The 20,511-nt window shown below is 39.2% G+C and overlaps 4 protein-coding genes across 13 annotated transcripts in view; 1 reads left to right on the top strand and 3 right to left on the bottom strand.

The window, feature by feature from the left end:
• The window catches only part of LOC117141434 (protein TANC2), a 52,969-nt gene that overhangs the window by 9,029 nt on the left and 23,429 nt on the right, over positions 1–20,511 (top strand). The gene's annotated exons all lie outside the window — the stretch shown is intronic.
• Positions 7,120–7,863, bottom strand: LOC117141439. The gene has a single exon (XM_033304892.1). It carries the CDS (start codon positions 7,715–7,717, stop codon positions 7,349–7,351), a length of 369 nt encoding a protein of 122 aa, XP_033160783.1. The 5' UTR covers positions 7,718–7,863; the 3' UTR covers positions 7,120–7,348.
• Positions 8,233–11,671, bottom strand: LOC117141436 (trichohyalin). Of its 2 annotated transcripts, XM_033304889.1 has the most exons (3): positions 11,375–11,671; positions 9,342–11,276; positions 8,233–9,285 (listed from the first exon to the last, which is right to left on the bottom strand). In XM_033304889.1, exons 2-3 carry the CDS (start codon positions 9,981–9,983, stop codon positions 8,233–8,235), a joined length of 1,695 nt encoding a protein of 564 aa, XP_033160780.1. In that variant the 5' UTR covers positions 9,984–11,276; positions 11,375–11,671. The 2 variants fall into 2 exon arrangements, with proteins under 2 accessions (XP_033160780.1, XP_033160779.1); XM_033304888.1 differs by having other exon boundaries at positions 9,342–11,671.
• On the bottom strand, positions 19,175–19,692 carry LOC117141440. Its single transcript, XM_033304893.1, has 2 exons — positions 19,623–19,692; positions 19,175–19,571 (listed from the first exon to the last, which is right to left on the bottom strand). The coding sequence occupies exons 1-2, from the start codon at positions 19,690–19,692 to the stop codon at positions 19,396–19,398; spliced, it is 246 nt and encodes an 81-aa protein (XP_033160784.1). The 3' UTR covers positions 19,175–19,395.

Genomic DNA, 20,511 nt, shown 5'->3' with positions numbered 1-20,511 from the left:
GCGAGCTGTGAGTGGCAATGAGTTAATTTGCTGCCAAAACACACCCTCGGGCCTCATTAGCTGCACTCCGAGTGAGATTTATAGACGAGCCGCGAGCTGCCGGCGGATTAGTTGGAAATGCAAAACCCTGGGGGTCAAAAAACGCTTCATGGGCTGAAGGGGGTGAAGGGGTCGAAAGGGGACGAAAGAGGACGAAAGGGGCTGACGAGGCGGCAACAGCAGCCGCACTGCGGGTTGCCCTGCCAAATGAGCGCCTAAGGTGTCGACCAAGCTGGCCAAGATTGCAATGGGTATGTGTGGCCAAATGGCAGGGCCGATGGGCATGAATAATGAGCAGGAGGCCAACAAAAAGCGGCTAACTTAGTTCCAATCCCATACAAATGCCATTCCGCTGTCGTAATTTACAAACTGTGCTAAATAGTTGTTCTCTTTTCAAATTGGGTGCTAGAAGAAGTCTTACTTCATTTTTTTTTTGCTTTTCTTAAACAATATGTGTCAAATGTTATGAAACATTGGCTTTTTGCATATTGCTTTTTCAGATACAGATACAGTTACAGTTGTTGCAAAGTATGCCTTAACTCATATATCTTTTCACACATTAATGGTTCCGTTTGTCTTAAGCATCTCACATCATCTTGTAATTGATAAGTTAAAAAAAAAAGGAGTTTATTACTCACCAAGTGAGCCATCTTGGCTGCTCCCTAACAGCATAAACATGTCCGCAGTTGGTGAAAAAATGAGTTTCCATTTGCTTTTGAGTTTGCTGTGACATTTTGAGTTATTTGACATTTTGCTGGCGCATATCATCTTTCCCCTTCTGAGTGTTTCGCCATCGCTCTTTCTTCCAGCAGTTTATTAACTCATTATTTTGAAATCAACTTGGCCCGGCAAGCAAAACGTGTTGCAGAAGTTTCTGCAACCTGACAAGTTGCCTGCACCGCCAGCAGCAAATGCAGCAAATGTTGCTGCTGCCGGTGTTGCACATGTTGCAGATGTTGCTGCTGTTGCAAGTGCACAGCTTGCACAACTCATTCCCTCCTCGGTTGTTGATTAAGTACTTGGGCACTCTTTTATGCATTAAAATTTTAAACGAATTGTTGGCTACCGCAATTGGGCACAAGAAGCCGTTTTGCCGCTCTTAATTGATGCAATCAATAATTGCGGCCACATCTTTCATTTCCATCTGTAGCTTCACAAGGAAGCCACTTTTGCAGATACTAAACCGCACATATCAATCGAATTCACACCCATAAACACAAAATTAGCAAATTCATAAAAAAATCAGTAGTCTTAAGCCGCTTTTCGCATAAAATTGCAAACAAAACAAAAACTTTATTCGGATCTAAGGTTAAGTCTGTGAAACTTTTATCTTAAATGCTGAAGAAATCATTCACAAAAAAAAACACAAAACCAATTAATTATTTGCCCATTTAACTGCGGTGGCGGTTTGGCTGTTATTTTTTTTATTTTTTATTTTGTTGATTGCAAAATTCAAGGAACAACAAAAACAACTGCCACTGCCTTTAGCTGCGTAACATTTTGTTGTAGTGAGGCGACCAAAACATTGAGATAAAAAACGCGGCAGTTAAAAACTATTCACATCGCATCTGTAGTGGGTACAGTGAATATTATTTAGTAATGATACATAAGAAAATAAAAATATACTTGGAAGTACCAAAACATATCTAACACCCTTTTGAAATGATTTAAGATATATTTCAAATGTCATGGTTTAACTGGCATGTTTTTTAAGCATAATTTTAGCTTCCCTCTTAGTTGTTTTTCACTGTACTCGTGCACTATGAGAAGTTGTAGGCGTGAGTAGTTTGCCGATGTCTTCGGGACTGGCGGTATCTTTTTCTGATGTTTCGAAAAGAGACGTGAACAAGTAGCCGAGGACATGGCCGCCGAATTCAAATGGAGTGGCAAAAAAGAAGTAGCGAGGAGATACAAAATTGTGTATCTCGTGGCGATCTGTTCAATGGATTCGCAATTACATTCATGAAATTTAATTGGCGATGGGAAAGAACCTTGAATGGATTAAGCATGTGGGGACAATGTGTTCGAGCGGAATAGTGTTGATTTATGGATAATAATTCCAACTCATTGAGGAGTTTCATGGAATTTGGCCTCAACTTCGGCCTAATAAAGTCTAACTGATTTTTGCATTTAGCACATAGCCCTATCAGACCTTGCGATCTTCATTTAGTTTGGCCCATATCTGGCCCATTTTAAAACTCTTGCCACAAAAGTCACGATTTCTACGAAGTTAAGATCAACATGCGGATGGATAGATCGTCTGAATAGAAAACCAGCGTACAAATAACGAGACGTGCAAAAAAGCGCTTAACTAACATTTGTTGACTTTTGTTTACAAATGCAAATTTACCTATAATATTTGCACTGCAAACCCAAGCCATCATCTATAGTATTTCCAAAGCAGCTCTACTTCAACTTCAACTATTTATTTCGGTTTGTTTTTTATTTCGAGCGCCGCGACAATTTGCCAAGCAAACTTTTTGCGTTCAGATAGCGGCGAAAATTGTTTGTTTAGAGCTTAGCGAGGCAACGACAACAACAGGCAAAGCCAATTACCGTTTTTAATTATTTGTAAATATTTCAAATGTACGACCGACTTTTGGCGCCCACAGAAAATCAAAAACAAAAAAAAAACCGAAATAAACCACAACCTTATCGATATGGCAACAGGTGCGCCATCCAGCGGACGAGGTGCGAACCACACCACTTAAGGGTTGCACATGTGGTATACTTACTATATACTACATCACTGCTATATCTTATCTCAAAAGGTTCAAATGTTTCGCGTGCCAAATTCCATTTCAATGAGAAGTTAAAGCTAATACTATTGGAATAGGTACTTTATACTAATACCACTTGGTTAATTGTTTAAATGTATAAGATCTGCATCAAGTTCTTAGTTTTTCATATTTATCATATCATATACATATATCATATCATCTTTCCATATTTTTTATAATAAAATAAAAAAAAATCCAAAATGTAAAGTGCATTTACACTTAAGCTCGTTGCTGTCATAATATCGTTGTTTGTTTTTTTTTTTGGGCTTATTTCGAGTTGGAAACCCTGGCTGACTAATTTTTACCAAATGAGTATGGGATTTTGAGTGTTGTCATTCATTCACTTATTGTTTCCTGTTGTCGAAAACAAAAAGATAAACTTATGCTTGGTTTTTACAAAGTGGGCGTGTCGCATTGCGGTAATTTATTAAGTGTTTTTTCTCACTCTCTTTAATTGCCGCTCAGATGATTTAGTGTCTTTTACTTTCTGCCTTTCCTCCGATTGTCCTCTTCTTCTTATGACTTTCACCGCGCCAAAGTGAAATTACGGCCTAATGACTAAACATTTCATTTAATTAGAAGATAACAATAACAAAAGGGCGGAACAAGAAAAGTTTCGTGAACTCAGTGAATCTGTAATCTCAAATCTTAGCTCATTATAAAAATTTTGGCAATCAGTGTAAATGATCTGACACCTGAAACCTCAAAAGCGGATTACGGCAGTTTAATTTTGATTTTGATGGATGTGAAGATTTCTGGGAAGGCTGTGCACTCTCCTCAACCGAAAATTTCTTACATTTTTAGCTTTACAAAAACCCTGTTTCACTAAGAAACCCCTGTCGTTATTTTGACATTTTCGGGATGCCCCGTTGTCGAACCCTTTTCGAGTTTGGCTGACTCACCGCAGGAACCTGCAAAAGTTGCAACATTGCAGCGAATTAATTTATCAACATTTACCGCTACAATGTCAACGCCACAAGAGAAAAGTTTGCTGCATTAAAAGGCCGTAAATTCGTCGGGATAACTGACTGGCCGAAACAAAGTCTGGACCATTCGACTTCCAAGAAGCTGGCAACTTGATACAGCCGAAGTGGGCTCCAAACATTTCGGAATACCCACAATTTCTGGCGAGGAAAACCTCGCTGGCGCGACCAAAGTTTGATTTATGCGTTGCGATGCTCAATGGGCGATACGACCGGGCCAAAAGGAAGTATAGCCGCAGTCAAATTTCCAGGCCCAAAACGGCACGACTACCAAATGCGCTCGCTGGCCAACTCGCTGCTCTGCCTGGCGGTTAAACGCAGCCGAACATAAATTATAGGCCATGGCTAAGTAGGAAAACTGTTGGCCCAAACAGCCAGGCACAGTGGAAAATCAAGGGAAATTCAAGATAACGTAGGCTCTTACGCAGAATTTCCTGATCGCAAATGAGTCAACTAAGATTTGGAAATATAATTCTATATGTTCGTTTTGATTTGGATGAAACTAATCTTGATAAATCATTAATTAATCATTCGCATTTGACGTTCTAGAAAATAGCCCTCTCATATGTTAACCCACAATTTCAGTTCAAGTTTTAAATTCTGTTATCTAGAAGATACATTGAATAATGGTACTTCTCTATTACCTTTACCTCCCTTAACAAAAATGTGAGCATGTTTTATTTGACTTATTTAAATATAACTGGCTATGGATGTTATGAACTTTAATGTTATTTTAGCTGTGTCTTATTTTCCGCAATTTTCCCATCGTATTTTGCATTTCCCAGCAGCAGCAGCTTCACTGGCAGCACTTTTCGCCTTTCCCACTACTTTCATAATGTTGGCAAACATTTAACGAAAGTCCATAAGTACAATACACATGCCCAGGAACTTCGGCAGCCATATAATGCAAAATTTCCCTGCACTGCGGATGTTGGATGTTGGGTCTCTTGGGATGTCGAGTCTTGGAGCTGTGGAGCTCAATTCGATGCCATAAGATGCGATGCGGAGTGGAAGTGGTCGGATTCAGATTCAGATACATGTTGCCGCCGTCAATGTTTCGCCTTTGTCTCGTAAATTTCGAACATTTTTATTATAAAACCAAGCGGCATGGCTGCTGATTTCTCACACAATGCGCGCGATTTATTTTGTATGCATTGCATTGGGGCTGAAATTGATTAATTACAAAGCGGAAGACTTGCTGATCCAACCGGGCTAAGACCAAAAACAACAACAACAACAACAGCCATTTTGTTACGATTGTTCACTGCTTCATTTTTCAGGCTTAATTTTCTGTATTATTTCGAATTTGTTTTTATTGCCGCAATCAAGTGGGCTTCGTGATTGGCTGTAACCACGATTCTTCAGTTGTTGTTCTATTATTTGTTAGTCTGAAGGTTTCTGCATTATTTAAATGACACTGACACCACTGACATTTGAAAATTACATTCCTCTGATGCAAATGTGTGAATCAATAAAAATGTCTAATCGCTTAGGAAACAATTTTTATGGTTGTAACTTGAATGCAATAAGTGACACAGACGAGATAAGAATTCATAATGCACATTAAATATATATATATACATATGTAATAAGATTGTGGCAATGAACTATATAAAAGCTTGAAATAAACTAGGGTAGGTTTGTAGCCTAATACCTTAAGAATTACAAGTACTTCGAGTGCTTTGTATATATGTAAACCTAGATTGTATAATTACCAGGTGTGGCGCCTTCTTCGGTCTGGCGCCCTTTAAGTATCTCATGGATTGCAAGTCGTAGCTAAAATCTCAAGTGACAATGGGGGCAGTAATGTCAGTTGTACTTACGCTTAATTGCTGTCAAGTGTTTTGCAAAACCCTAAATTGGCATAGCATTTGTAAAGTAGAAGGGGTTATCCACTGGAATGTCAAGACAATTAATTCCAATCGACTTGCGATAGATACAAATTTGTATCTCTTTATAGCCGCGTTGCCGCAAGAAGTTGAGACATTATGTTTTTGATGTCACATGTGTGTTTGCTTTTTAATGATTCTGTGTGCCACTTAAATTTCACGGAACTGCCGTGAAATGAGCTGTTTTAATGAGCTATTAAAATGTTTGGGGAATTGTAGTACATGTGTAAGAGCAAATTGCCATGCAAGAAAACCACCAACAGGATTCATTACAAGTTTATTTTTATGAAGAGGATTTGTTTTATGCCGCTTCCCACTAATGCGGGTATAATGAGATCAGTTCTATTTATGTAGATTTTTGTAATCCCATATTCAATCGTTAAAAAATCATGTTTTCAACAAAGCTAATAGTGTTTTTCTTTTTCTTTCCAGGTAAGTTTTGATGTTAATTGGCGTCTAAGGTCACACTACATTGATTAGCACATCTGTAAGTTAATGCTATTAATTAGCACACATGAAATACTTTGCTATAACAATGGATTATCTATTTTCGAGCACTGATCTCACTTGAATAAGCTTCATTTAATAAGTTGTAAAACCTTTTTCGACACACTCCATTAGACAAACCCAAGCATAAACGCTTCATTTGCCAAATCATTTAACATAATTAGACGGCAAACACGATATGATCTCATAACCCGTTTCCCTGGCTGGCAAATCCTTTCGGTTAATTGGCGAGCCGAGTGAAGAACAAAGGAGTTCTACCTGTGTCAGTTCAAATTCATAATTCAAACATCAATTCCGAGAAGCGAGTGTGTGGACACAATATTTCATAAGTGTCTGGCAAAAGGTCTGGCGACTGAAAAACGAAGCTCAAGTCAAACTCACTTCCTTTTGGCTGAAGTTTCGTTATTGTTTCGACTTTATTTGCAATCAAACACAAAAGTGCACGAGGCATGGAAGAAGCTACAACACATTAACCTTCAAGTCGGGTTCGCTGGTATTACTTTTTTTTGACAATTTTCTGAAATGTATTTTGTCGTTTGGTTGCGCAAATAAAACGACTACAACGCCTGACAACAGCGACAACGGGCCGAGTTTGTATCTAAAATCAACAAGTTCACGACGACATCGCAAGCCAAACAGCCAAAACACAAAAGATAAAAACTTTTAAGCGTCGGGCAAATACAGATAGATACTGAAAAAATAACACCAAGAGCACTAGCACCAATACACATGCTCCCCATTCATTGCCAGACCTTTGCTCAGAAGGTAAATAGAACTCCAAACAAAACCCAAAAACTGAACAGCTCTGAAAAAATTTGGTTTTGGGGGTGGCAATAACCAAATCGGGCCAAAAGTTTCCATCGTAAAGTGTTGGATTTCGTCGGAAAACTAATAGATACTTCAGGAATTAGATTGTGATAATAATTTTCCAAAATTGTATTACAAAGTTTCTAAAACATTAGTCGATTCAATTGTGAGGGTTAACCAAATGGGCTCAGAACTTCATAGATATTATATAGGGTATTCACTGAAACTATATAAAATGTTTCGGAAGAGTATGCATCCATTTTGAATAGCTCGCCCGACTAAGATCCTCACTTTTACTTGAAATTTTGACAAATATATTTTCATTTGTATGTTGGCACCCTCTTCATATCAATCCCCTGCGGGTTAGATCCTCGTAAAGGTCGCTTTCAAGCCTTCTAAGTTCATTCTTGGCCCTGGACAGTTGAGTTCCGACGCGGACCAGTCTCTCGGCCAGCAATTGATGCCGCAGGTTCAGCCTTCTCCTTAGGGTATCCAGGAATCGGTAGTCCTGGTCGCTAATTCGTTCCTCATTCATCTCGTCGTCCAGTTGGATGAGACGATGCAGCGTTTTGTTCAATTTCAACTGGATGCATTCACGTTCGACTTTCAACTGATCCTCGTAGCTTTTCTTCTGCTCCAACACCTCGATTTCGGCAGGAGGAACTATTTTCCTCAGATCATTGATGTTCAGTGTAAGAACGCTAGATGCCATTACTTTTGCAATTTAGTTTTATTTTCGTCAGTGATATTTTTAAAAATTTCTGCCTGTTAGGAAAAGATTGGAATTTTGTATGTGTGGGTGTATTTTTTGTTGTGGAATTATCTAGAGCGACTGGTTATTCTAACGATTTTTATAAAACTGAATGCTGGAAATGTTTTTTCCAAGCATGCTGCCTATGGAAATGGGAATTACTTTGATTTTCATACCATTATCATACAAAAGTAAGAAAATAAGTAAAAAAAGTGACTAATGGCACTGGATATCGAACGGCAGTGAATTGAATTTCGCACCTTTAATTGCAATTCAATACTTTTGATGAGGAGTTTCCAGTTGCCATTGTAATGGATATCTTACGAATACTTTGTCTTCGAGTTACAGCCTACAAATTTGACCACAATTGATGTCAAGTTAGGGGTTTTAGTTTCAACCAATTCGGTTTAAGTTGACTGCAGGTTATTTCTGTTTACTCAGGTTTAAGTTGTAGTTTTTATTAAAAGTTTAAAAGCTTATTTCTTTTGATCATCTTTATCCTTGCCCTCCTGTAAAACTAACGCGTCGATTTTCTTGAGATTCTCCTGGATTTTCTGCCTCAAAAGCTTCTCCTCTTTGCTCAACTCCTCGGAATTGGGTTCCTGTTTGTCCAATGGCTTTTCCTTTCCCTCCGCTTGGCTATCTCCTTGAGTTCTCCTGCCCATGGGCAATCGAGTGACCATGTGACGAGGAATCCGTATCTCTGCTCCTATCCGATTGTCGTTTTTGTACTGACCCACAGCGCGGATAAATGGTTTTAGGGGACATCCCTTGGCTTGGGCTTCATCCATCAGCTGACGGGCGTAGTCGAAGAAGAAGTCATCCTCGCGCAGTTCCTGCAATTGGGCCTCCCTGTTGTAGTTGGTACCTGGACGGGTCTCCTCCTCGGTGCGTTTCTTAACCTGTTCGTCGAGATCCTGGCGGAGTTTCCTTATCCTTTGAATATGCTCCTCCCGTTGCTGCCGCTTGAATTGGACATTGGTTAGATCGTTTTGCAGGCGCAGTTCCTCTGCCAGCTTGCGTTCCTCCTCTGCTTTTTGCCTGCTCTTCCTGGCCAGCTCCTCCTCCTCTCTTTGCACAGCCAAGCGGGCGTTCTTGGCCTGTTCCTTGGACTTTCTCCATTTGGCCTGCTCGGCACTGTGAACTTTTCGCATCTCTTCCAGTTGACGCTTATGGCGCTCCTCATCCTCCCGAGCACTGTAGTGGAGGCGAGGAGCCAGTTCCTTGGCCAGTTTTTCATTTCGCCGGATACGTTGCTCCACTCGCTCCTTGGCTCTGTCCCGTTTCAGCTGCTCCAAGTGTCCCTTGGCCTTGTTGTGGATATCGCACCGCACCTGCTCCATCTCCTCCAGCATCTGGAGTCGCTTCTGGCGCTGATCGGACATGACCAAGGAGGCCAATGCCTCATCTTTTTTCATGCTTTGCTTGGCGGCCTGCTGCTCCTTCTCCTTGGTCTGCTGATCCTTCATCATGCGCTCATTGCGTTCCCGCTCCTTGAGCGCCTCCTCCAATTCCTTGGCTTTGGTGGCCTAATGGTAGTATAGTTATACATATTAAATTCAATAATAATATATACAAAACCCACCTGGCGTTCCCTTTCCCTCTCCGCAATTAAGTGCAATAAATCCTTTTTATGATCACTTAGCTGTTGACATTGCTCCTTGTGACGCTGTTGGGCCTCCTCAAAACCCCGAAGCACTTGCTCCTGGAAGATCTTCCTGTCCAGCTCCTTCTGTTGCTGGTTGACCCTGGCGAACTCCGCCTGCACTTCCCTTTGGACATTGACACTTCGCATAACTTCGCTCTGAAGACGCGCGCATTGTAATTCCCGCGGACCAGGACGCAGTTGCTCTAGGAGTTTCTGGGCAGCCTCGATGCGCTTCTTCCTCGTTTTCTGATGCTCCAGGCGAGCTGCCTTGCTTTCCTCTTCCGCCAGTCGCTTGGCCTCCAGTTGCTCAGCCTGCAGTTGCTTCAGTTCCCGTGCGCACTCCTCCTCCCGCGTGATGCAGAGATTCCGACCAGCAAATTTTCGGAGGAGTTCTTCGCCTCCGATTCGAAGTTTCTCATCCGCCTCATCACGAAGCTGCTGCTGATGTAATTGCTCCTGCTTGGCCGCCTGTGTAGCATGAGCACGGATGCGCTGGAATCGCTTATTTGAGATGACCACTGGTGGTTTTTCCCGCAAAATGGGTTCACGTCGTTCCTGTGGAAGCCAGCAGTACTGCATGGTTTAAGTATTACCCATTGACTGAACTATTTGGTTGGGTATTGTGTCGAGGAGTTGTTGGGTTTCCATGGATCTTCGTATTGTTTGATAGCTGAAGGAAAAGCCTTGTGGTAGCCATGGATCCCCAGGGAATAAATTATAATAAGCCACAAACTCCTGTTTATAAGTTTGGAATTGAATGTTATGGCATCTGCCAATTCAAACTAGTTATCTATGAATGTCTTAAAAGAATTAAAAACTGTAAACAAATTCATAAGAAAGTAATCAAAAAGTCATACCATGATCAGATAAAAATTGTATTTAACCGTAAAAACGCCAAATGAATTTGGTAATGCTTGATTTTATCGCTTAATTCCGCCTAAATCATCCAAACTCATCACACCAAAAATGTCGTAACCAAAAATGCCAAAACCGAAATTGCCGAGTGTTGCCAACATTTTGAGTAGTTCATTATAATTAATTAGTTTTGCGAGCCGTGTTCGCAGTGCGCACTGTGTTGTCCAACACAGCGACAAGTTACTGTCAACGCAAATGGCAAAGATTTTGGTTTGATGGCTTAATTATGTCCAAAAGTTGAGGCCATTTGGCAGAGTCGGCGGCGCAAGTGACAGGTTTTGTGATAAAAGTTGTTGATGTGCTTTTGGCAATTACATTTGGCCACAATTTTTGTGGGCGCTGGATGGCCATCCAAGCCGAACCGATCCAATCCGCTGTGGTAAGATTTCTGGTTTTTGGGGCTCCCCTTCGAATTGTCAACGCATTTGATTTTCCATACTGAAAGCCAAGCCCCAAAGGGCAAAACCATTTGGGCACGCTTCATTTGGCTCGTATCGTTGCATTGAAATCGTAGATTTAGCTCAAGAGGGTTTAAATAAATTTAATTAACACCTGACTGCGAATCCGTACAAACACGCCGACACAATGCCCCGTTTACACGCCTTAGGAATATTCATTTCAATTTTGAATTGGGTCAGTGCTCCGCTTTTGTCGCTCGTCGTTGGGTTCCCTTTTTTTTTATTCATACTCACATATCTAACCAAAGCCACACAAAGTACACAAAACCACGATAAAGAGGGGGCATGCCCAACTATTTCCACCAAAATCCAGGTTATATGAGTACAAACTTTATCGCTGGGCAAGTCACTTCAAACTTTAAAGGTGTTACAATGCGGTCAGTTACTAACCCCAAGTTCTTAGAAGTATGAAACTTCATTGGCCATTAAGTTTAGTGCTCGAGCTGGTGACTGTGGATATTATCATACTTCTTTGGGCTTTTAGTATCTTATTATAATCCTATAACAGAGAGTTTTAAATTCTAAACTTACAAGTGGAATATCCAAAATATTTACATTTGCTATACTTAATACACCCCTTTGACCCCTTTTTCTTACCACTTTAGAACACTGTTAGTCAACTTATTGTAGCATTTAGAGCACTTCACATTTTCCCAATGCCTGTGACGTGAAGTGGTCTATAACTTGCTCACTTACACCAACTGAACATCTGAATAGCAGCGACACATACAACACCTTACAGCAGACAGAAGACAGAAGACTGAGACTGCGAGTGCGTCAAGTACCCGATTCTTATCTAATCGAAACTTATTGGCTCCCCATAGACTTTGCCTGATACCGTGTAAATATACGACTGCCAGTGATTCTACTTGGTACATACTCACATACGTCGCATATAGGCAGACAGCCAGACATATATCACTTGATCTTCAAGTGCGAATGACAGCACGGAGTAGAAAAGACAAGAGACCGAAGACCAGAGACCACAAGCCTTTCGCCTGTCCACGACTACCGTCCAGTTCGTTGCTTTTGCTTCCACTTGAATGACTTCATGTGCCCCCGTCGTCGGAAAACTTGAAAAACTTGTCTTTGTCTCTGTTTCACCAGAGGCTGGGGCCAAGAAGACAGCGGGGTACGGGCACAAGTGGGTACTTACTTGCACTCGGCAACTTGAGAACTCGAAAGCTGGGCAACTGGAGAACTGGAGAACAGAAGAACTGAAGAACCACAACGAAAGATCAAGAGCAGCCAGAACGACTGGGCCAACAAATGAGTGCAACTGTTTTAGCCCGAACCTGCAGTCCAGTTTACACAGAACTACTGAAAAGAACAGAAAAGAAAAGAATACAACTGAACTGAACTGAAGAAAATACATAACAATCCCCAGTGACTTCTTCGTAGACTGTGTCTGTGTCAGAATCTTCCGTCGATCTGCAAGTTCTTGGCTCTTTCTTCTGGTGGTTAGAGCAATTAACATGCAATTAAGAGACGTTTCAATCTCAAGAGCCATGGCCAAGAAGACATCGTAAACACTTTATCCGGTGGCTGGGTACAACTTTTGATGAGCCGATCGGACTTCTCTTAAAGCTTCTAATTATAAAGTTCCAATCGTTAAGCAGCATCGTATATATATAGAAAGTTTTGGACAGGAAATTGATTGGATTCTTATGTCAATGGAATTGCGCACAGAAGCGGTGAAAAATGTGTGGGTTCTTTATAATTTATAGAACTTCAGCATACGATCAGTCATCAATCAGATACCCATTGACTCAAGGCACACACCCAATTTTTTTATTGAAACATTCATTTTATATGTTCCCCAGTAAATTATCTATTAAATTCTATTTCCAAACATTATCATGTGCTTCTTTTTTTAAGCAACTGATTTACGGTTTCGATAGATATCTTATATAAGAAAACATTGCCATTTCTTGTCTATGATCTTGAGAGCTAAGATCAGTTCATAACGGAGCATTTATAGCCATGTTAAAAGTTGGAATTGTGGTTTTGATTTATTAACCTGTCGGTCAAACGATTTACAAACAAAGTGAAGAACAATAAGTGCCAAATACTTTCGAGTCTTATGTCATCTTGTGGTTATAACTAGAAAAATATGTATACACCTAACTTATAAGATTGTGCCCGATTTTCAGCTGTTCGAAAAAAACGAATTCAATTGAAGCGAGACTTTTCAATTTTCGGTGGGGTTAAATCAGTTGAACTCTTAATTGTGTAGTTTCATTATCAATTGAAGCGTTCCGTTCTTTTCACTTTAAATACGCCTGACAGTCCAATTCAGTTTGGTTCATTATAGAATAGCTGATTTCATAGGGCGATATGTGTGGCGAAGCTATTAAGTTTTCCATGCCAGTTTGCCAGCAAAACAACATTTCAATGTCAGCTCGATCACGTTTTTGGAGGCAATTTGTTGGTGGATTATTATTTTTTTTTTCTTGAATTTGATACACTCTAAAGAGCGTGGCAAATTGCCCAAGTATCGGACTTACATGGGGTTTTACACTGGTTTTGTCATCCATTGACAAACGGAACACCTGAGACTGCGATTGGGTAACTATAACCACTCGATGTTGGTCGTAAGTTGAGCTATTAGATCTTCTTTTTAGCGCACTTAGTGCTCATGTTCGCCGATAATCTGAGGTTTATTCGGTTGGGTTTGGTTGAGTTTCAGTGTCATTTGAAGTGATTCAAGTGATCCATAGATGCTGCTCCATTAATCATGGGGGTATTATAACTATGGGCAGCTAATATTTCAGATTTTTACAGACGAGTTAACCGTGTAATTATTGGGTTGTTTGTTGGCAAGGTCAGTTATTAGAGGGAATTACATTTTAGCTCAATAATACGTTTGAAGTTCCATGATCTCTGACCAGCGGCCCATCTGTTCAACCACCAATTGATGATTCATTTACAACATTGGCAGTATCTTTAAAAATTCAATTCAATCTGTCAATCAAACAATTACGAAAGTGTAACCGAATATTTTATCTTAGGGATTGATTTCACATAAAAAGCACTAAGCGTGCTGATTCTTTTCGATTCTTACAAATAAAAAGCGAAATCAATCAATCAAAAGGCATTAAAAACTCTATTTTGAGATACAAAAACTAAAGAAAAAAAGTTGAAATCAAGTCGGACATCGACGGCGCGGCCAATCACACGCTCTATTTACAGCAAATTAAAAATTCAGAAAACTACAAAAACAAAAGCCGAACGAGAAATAACAAAAAACAATAAAACTGGTACAAATATTGGTCAAAATATTTACCAGCCCCGCCCAGAGAAAAATTTGATTAATGATCTTCAGAACGAAGCTGAGAAAGTGCCTTAAACGCCACAATAAACGGCAGTCGATCGAAGGGGGAAATTAAATCTTACACACATTAAAAACACCAGTAAAGGAGAAAGATACAAATAGGGTATGTGTTGTGATGCACAGAGAGAAAAAGGTTATAAGAATAGAGCAGACTTAAGCCCTAAGTATCAATTTGTTATGTAAATGCTTTAAAATTATAATAAAGCGTACAACTGTCAAAAATAGGACATTTAAGTTCTAGAATATTTTGTATGGTAAATGGAATTACTAAATCCTTGTTATTTTCTGATTTTTTGACTAATTTTTATGTCCAGTGTGTGGCATCCACTCCATGTGGCGCCCACACGTGATGGCCATCCTCATTTGGTATGCTGCCTTCGCGGTCTTTGTGGCAGATTACCATCGATGGCGTCGCGTAACGCGCCAGACAAATGCTGAAAACTTGTCAATTCCTGGAGGGGGATATATATATATGAAAGGTTCCCAGTTGGCTAATTTATGCAAATGTATGCCGATTCCAGTTGAGAGAAATATTTTATAATTTTTTTTATACACTTCTGCAAGTCGCTTGTGGCCCATTAGCATAATGGACCAATGTTGGCCAGAAGGAGGATCTTAGATCAGTAGCCAAAACCAGAAATGACAGAAAAAAAACACAAAACTTTGGCCAGAAGTAGCAACATATATCGCTAATGATGTGCTAATGTCGCCAACAATGTTTGACAACCAAAACAGAAATATTGTTTTTACAAATTATGGTGATAGACGCAAAATAGAAGACCCATGCCAAGGGGGCACTTAAAGTTAAATAGATAGATATAAGTATAATAATATAGATGACTATTAGCATATTAATGAGATTGTTATTGGTTTTATATTACAAAAAGTTTATGTATTAATGAGAAAAAGCTAATGCCCGCAAGCTTCTTCGATACTTTCATATTTGTTATGTTTAAATAGTAATTTTTAATATCCTAACTTCTCTTTTTTTTCTCACATTATTGCGAATTTACCATAAACAAAAATGATTTTAGCACATTAGCAACGTTTATAAACTATTAAGATAGCATCTAAAATGTATGTTTAGACATATCATTAGCAAAGCAAATTTTTGCAGATTTATTGCCAAACAAAAGACCCAAAAAGAGTTCTAGAGTTAAGCTAACAAATATATTAATATATTTACTATTTGTATGTTGCAAGTTTGTTATTCTTCTACTGTCATCATGTTCACTAAATTAATACGTTTTCGATGAAAATGCGTAATTAATATGGGCGGCTTGTTTGGTTTCTTTTTTTCTAACTTTAAAGAAATTCAAATTCAAAACTAGCCACTTAATTTCATTTAATTAATTTCAGTCTAATTATTAACCCCAAAGGGGCAATACAAGTCCAAAGCCGACCGACTAGTTAGTCAGATATACGAAGAGATTTTTGGGCAGATGATATTTCATCTGCATAATTATGCATTTTAGACCCACCGATTATGCATAAGACTAATGCTCCAAGGTCGGATTAGTGTGTTGGTCTTTTGTTGATGGAAAGTTAATCTGAATCGATTGAAATGAATTTTTAAGCGATGACTTGCCTTTGTATCTATTTGGAATGTTTTGGTTTTCTCTATGAAATGCGTTTAAAAAAGATCTTTGATTGCAGATATCAGTGGTTTATGGATATTGTGGAACGGAATGTGAAACTAAGAGTTTTTTGATTGTTTAATAAATGGAATTAAATGCTCCTTATGCTAATAGTTTATTTTCATTAGCAAGCAAAGAAAGCGGACTTTTGAAATTTGCAATCCAAAAAATCTGCTATATAGTATCTATATATCTATCTATGCTATTATAGTATCACTCACACATCAATGTTTTCAGAACCGAAAGCTTAAGAGTCCATAAAAATGTAAATCCAAGATTTATTAGCTCTTATCACCTGTTTTTCACTCCCACCTCGAACCCGCATAATGCTGGCAATTATAGCCAAACAAATTGCCCAACTCCTACTTGGCCATATAAACCGCAGCGAAGGCGATGCACTAAATCTTTGGGAACTCAAATCCATTGGCTGGCCTAATGCTAAATGCTAAATGCAGCCTACAAGCCCGCATTAGTGAGTGCGACTGATCGATCGATGGTCGCTGCCAATTATGGTCAGCGATCTCTGGACCATGGCTAAAACCGCTGCATTCGATACGACCACGATGAATGCGACGACCCACAAAAGCACCAGAGACTCCAAAAAACTGTTTGTCAAAAAAAAAAATGTCTTATGAATGGGAACGTAAACGGAGTGATCGAGTGAATGAATCAGCTGTGAGTGTGTTGCAGCTGGGGCGTATTGGAAATGAATGAGTTAGCCAGCCGACAGACGACTGGTGGCCAACTTGTCTGGGCCCGAGACATTCGTGCGTGGGCTTCCCCCGAAATTGAAATTGCAAAAAAAAAAAATCAAAAATGGAAAAATTGTTCACAAGTACGAAATACCCGGCGCGGCATTGACTCGATACTCGACGTCTCTTCCACAATGAAATTGTCACTTTTCATTTGACTCGAATTCTGCTCTGAGGCACTATAAAAATTATATTGCCTTACTGCCCACGTTGCAGCGGAAGTGGCATTTGATTTATTCGCATTGGGTGATTTTATATCTGTGTGTGTGTTGGCAAATTTCCGGCCTGCTTGACACACATTCGAATTTGCATGTGTCGCACAACTTGGAAGTGCCATAAATATTCATTTACCGCCGCCATATTCATTTGATTCGGTTTTGACTAATGGTGACATTTCACTCAACGATCCAACTCAAGATGCTGCCTTATACATATGACCCCATATGGCCTGAACTTTTTGTCTTTTGCCGCCTTTCCAGGAATGTGGGTCAATGCTAAATGGTAGATAAAAGAAAAGACATATGAGTTTGAAGTGAGTGCAGAGAAGTAGAGAGTTCAGGTTTAACACTTGTAGAAACTGGAAATTATTGCAGAAAAGGTGCTTAAAATGGTGTTGTAAAGGGGAGCAAAGAACCATGCTCTTATTCGAAAGACAATCTATAGCTCTATTGGTAATTATATTTCTAGATACTTATGGTTTGAGGAACATTTAATTGAGTTAGGAATAGTTCTCTGAGATATCTATTTAATATTTCAATTACAGAAACCCTTCCCGTATTATTAAAATAAATTGAAACTTAAGCTTATATTATATTATATTATTTTCTGATATACCTATAAATAATGGTTAACAAAGTTAAACCTTCTTTTCTTGTGTTTGTCATGAGGTTTTCCCTGAAAAGTGAGCTCAGCCCTAAGCGCAGTGGTCCATAGATTTTTCCGCTGGCCAGTTGGCAACGCCTCGTTTTTCCTGCCCAACTTTTTCGTTTTTCCTTGTTTTTCTTTAATTTTTTTTTTTGGATTTTCCCGCAGGCTACGCTTAGGTAACTCTTCTCAGTCGAACTCAGCTCACGTTTTCACGAACTGCCAGTGAGCGCATCAAAGTGCAGAATCTCACGAAATTTGCCATTCGAGCGGCCATTTGGGTTATTTATGGTCGCCGATTTGTTTGCGACTCATTTAAGCGGACAGCTCTCGCGGTTTTATGACACATTTAGCAGTTCGTTTCTGGGTTTACTTAACAATTCGCTGGACAAGCCTTTCGAAAAAAGAGGGTTAAATGAAAACGTTAACGCATTTAACTGCTAGCAACGAGAAGCGAATAAAGAAGAAACATCCAATTTCGCGCTTAATTTGATTTGTTTTCGTTTGTTTTATCATATTGTTGCTCCAGCAGCACCTTTCACTTCCCGAATTTGTTTTCCTTTATTTTGTCATCTTTTTCAAAAGAAAACATGTATACCTTTACATACCCACTTTTTCATCAGAATAATGCAAATTTGAGTGCACAGGAATACCGGTGTAATTATAGATCGCTTCGATTCGATTCACTTCCGACTGCCGGGAAGCTGACTCATTAAAAAAAAAACCAACGATGACAAACACTATCCACACATCAACATAACAACAAAGCCAACCATGACCCACGCAAATTGTTAACAACAAAAGGCGAAAATAAACTACCAATCTGAAAAAAATATTTAACACAACACTTTCTACCCACGCAGTGAACTTGAAAATGTTTTATCGAAACAAAGCCCTTCAAAACGACCAAATTTAAAACACAATGCAGAATTTATGATAAAAGCAATTAAACATAAACAAAACCAAATTCAAAGTCAAAGCAATTTACTGTAAAAATATTTTGCTCTAACTTTGAACAATGAAAAACCGCCGTGCTGGAAAGATAATGTTTCATATAACTGAAGAATCATCTCTAGTGCACTCGGAGAAATATTTTAAATATATTTAAGTGAAATATATAAGGCTGAGTAATAACTCAGTTATTGCTATTATTAAAAAGTAACAACATATTTTAGCAATACCAATACCATATCTTTTTTTTGGAATTTTAAGCTTGAGATATGTAAAATTGTATCTGAAAGATACAAGTTTTAAGCCAAGTGTGAGCTCTATTCTGGCTCTTTTTTTGCTGAAATCTAATTGAGGCTGCAAAAAGCTGTCGATTGTGGTCGCATTGGTGGTCAGTGGTGCTTGGCTTTTTTTTCTTTGGTGGCCAATGGTAAATGGTAAATGGTCCATGGTCCGTTGGGCGCTCACTTCAGGCATGAATTGATTTGGTCTGGGTCCGCGTCCAGTTCGTCTGTCAATCAATTGTAATGAATACGCATTTTTCTATTGGAGCTCGGCGGGAGTGTTATCCCCCCGCCTCCACCACCACCACCCCTCGCTGGGTCAGTGGTTTCTCCACTTAACCCTGAGCTGTCCAATCGATGTGGCAAAAGCCCATTTAGAAAAATCCTGACCTGCCCTGCCAAACAGAAGATTACTTTTACCACAATTGTATATAAATATTTCGAAAAATCATACTTTTAAATAGACCTACAATTAAGAGGTTCACTTTTTTCATTTTATTTTTAAACCAGCATTTTATTAAAGAATTTTATAATTGCAAATTTTTAGTTAACAATGAAATATACCATTTATTCTACTTTTTTAAAGATAGTTTTCTCTACTATTTGGTGTGCCACTTTTACATTTCTAACTAATTCGCAGGCACGTTTTTGAATAATCTTTTGTGAATAGCCTTTGTTTTACTGAAGAACAAGAGAAGCGCGTGCCCTTTTGTTTTGACTTTATTTATTTTATTGGCCCATAAAATGAGAAACCAGTTTCACATTTATTGTAGCTGAATTTGAGTTTAGGGCTTCACGGTTAGTGTTTTGGATACGGAATCTTCTTTTCGTATTGCGTAGTATGGCAGCATTTCCAGGGTTTTGGACAGGTAACAATGTCACCTTCGTCAAGTTCCATCCATTCCATGCAAATGATATTCCAATGAGTGTCGTTTCGCCATTTCTCATCCACGCAGGATCCACCATAATTGCAACCTAAGAGATTTAATATTCATAAACAGTAATGAGTGGTTTGAATGGATTTACCCTTTAGAAAAGAACAATTTGTGGTATTTATGAGGAGCACTAAGCTTAGTACGAAGCGTAACAAAATCATTTCTGAATGAAATGCATTAAAGTAGAAGTAGAAGCATGAGTGTATGAAATTGAATTAAATAGGATTCGATACAGTTTAATCAGAATTGCCATTTAAAAAGCTATATAAACTTGAAGTACACCATATTAAAAAGTGTATATGCTGTTCAAAGCCGCTTCAGGATGCATTTTCGCATTCTTTCTTCAATTGTTTCGTTTTGAACTTTGAGCATTCGCATTCTAGGGTTCCCACATTCCTCTGAGAACCTAACCACTTTACTACTTATGCACTTAGAAATTTGAATTTGTGGTTAACCCGCCATAACTACGGCTATCATCGTTCCGCATTCCAAAAGGCATTCCGCTGGGAACATTTCGTTTGGGTCGAAGAAACCACAAATTGAATTAGGCCCAAGTTGGGTATTAAGAAAATAATTTGCAAAGAAATTACATAAAGGAAAACAAGTGCCAACACAACCCCGCTGATGCAGACACGCAGATACACATATCGCCCACACGCCGACTATATAGTCGTACGATCCGTGCGATGCGGTTTGCCAATTTAGCAGAAATAAAACGCCCACATGCGACGCAGAAACTTGGAAGCTTTGAGGGGGCAAACCGGCATGCCACCAGCATTTATTTGTGACCAAAAAAAATGAGAGAGAGGAAAATGCGGCGGAAAATTCAAATCAATTTAGCGCAGACCGCAATGGATAAATCCAATGAAGCCCAGAATTGTGCCGCGCATGCGTAAAAAAAAATGGAAAAATTGCGAGGGGGAGGCGATCTCAGTAGCTAAGCTCGCATAATTTAGCAATTTAGATTTGGTTTTTCCATT

Source organism: Drosophila mauritiana, chromosome 3L (genome assembly GCF_004382145.1).
Source record: "Drosophila mauritiana strain mau12 chromosome 3L, ASM438214v1, whole genome shotgun sequence".
Lineage (NCBI taxonomy): Eukaryota > Metazoa > Arthropoda > Insecta > Diptera > Drosophilidae > Drosophila > Drosophila mauritiana.
Note: the sequence above shows the minus strand (reverse complement) of the source record. Positions and strands in the feature narration are given on the sequence as shown.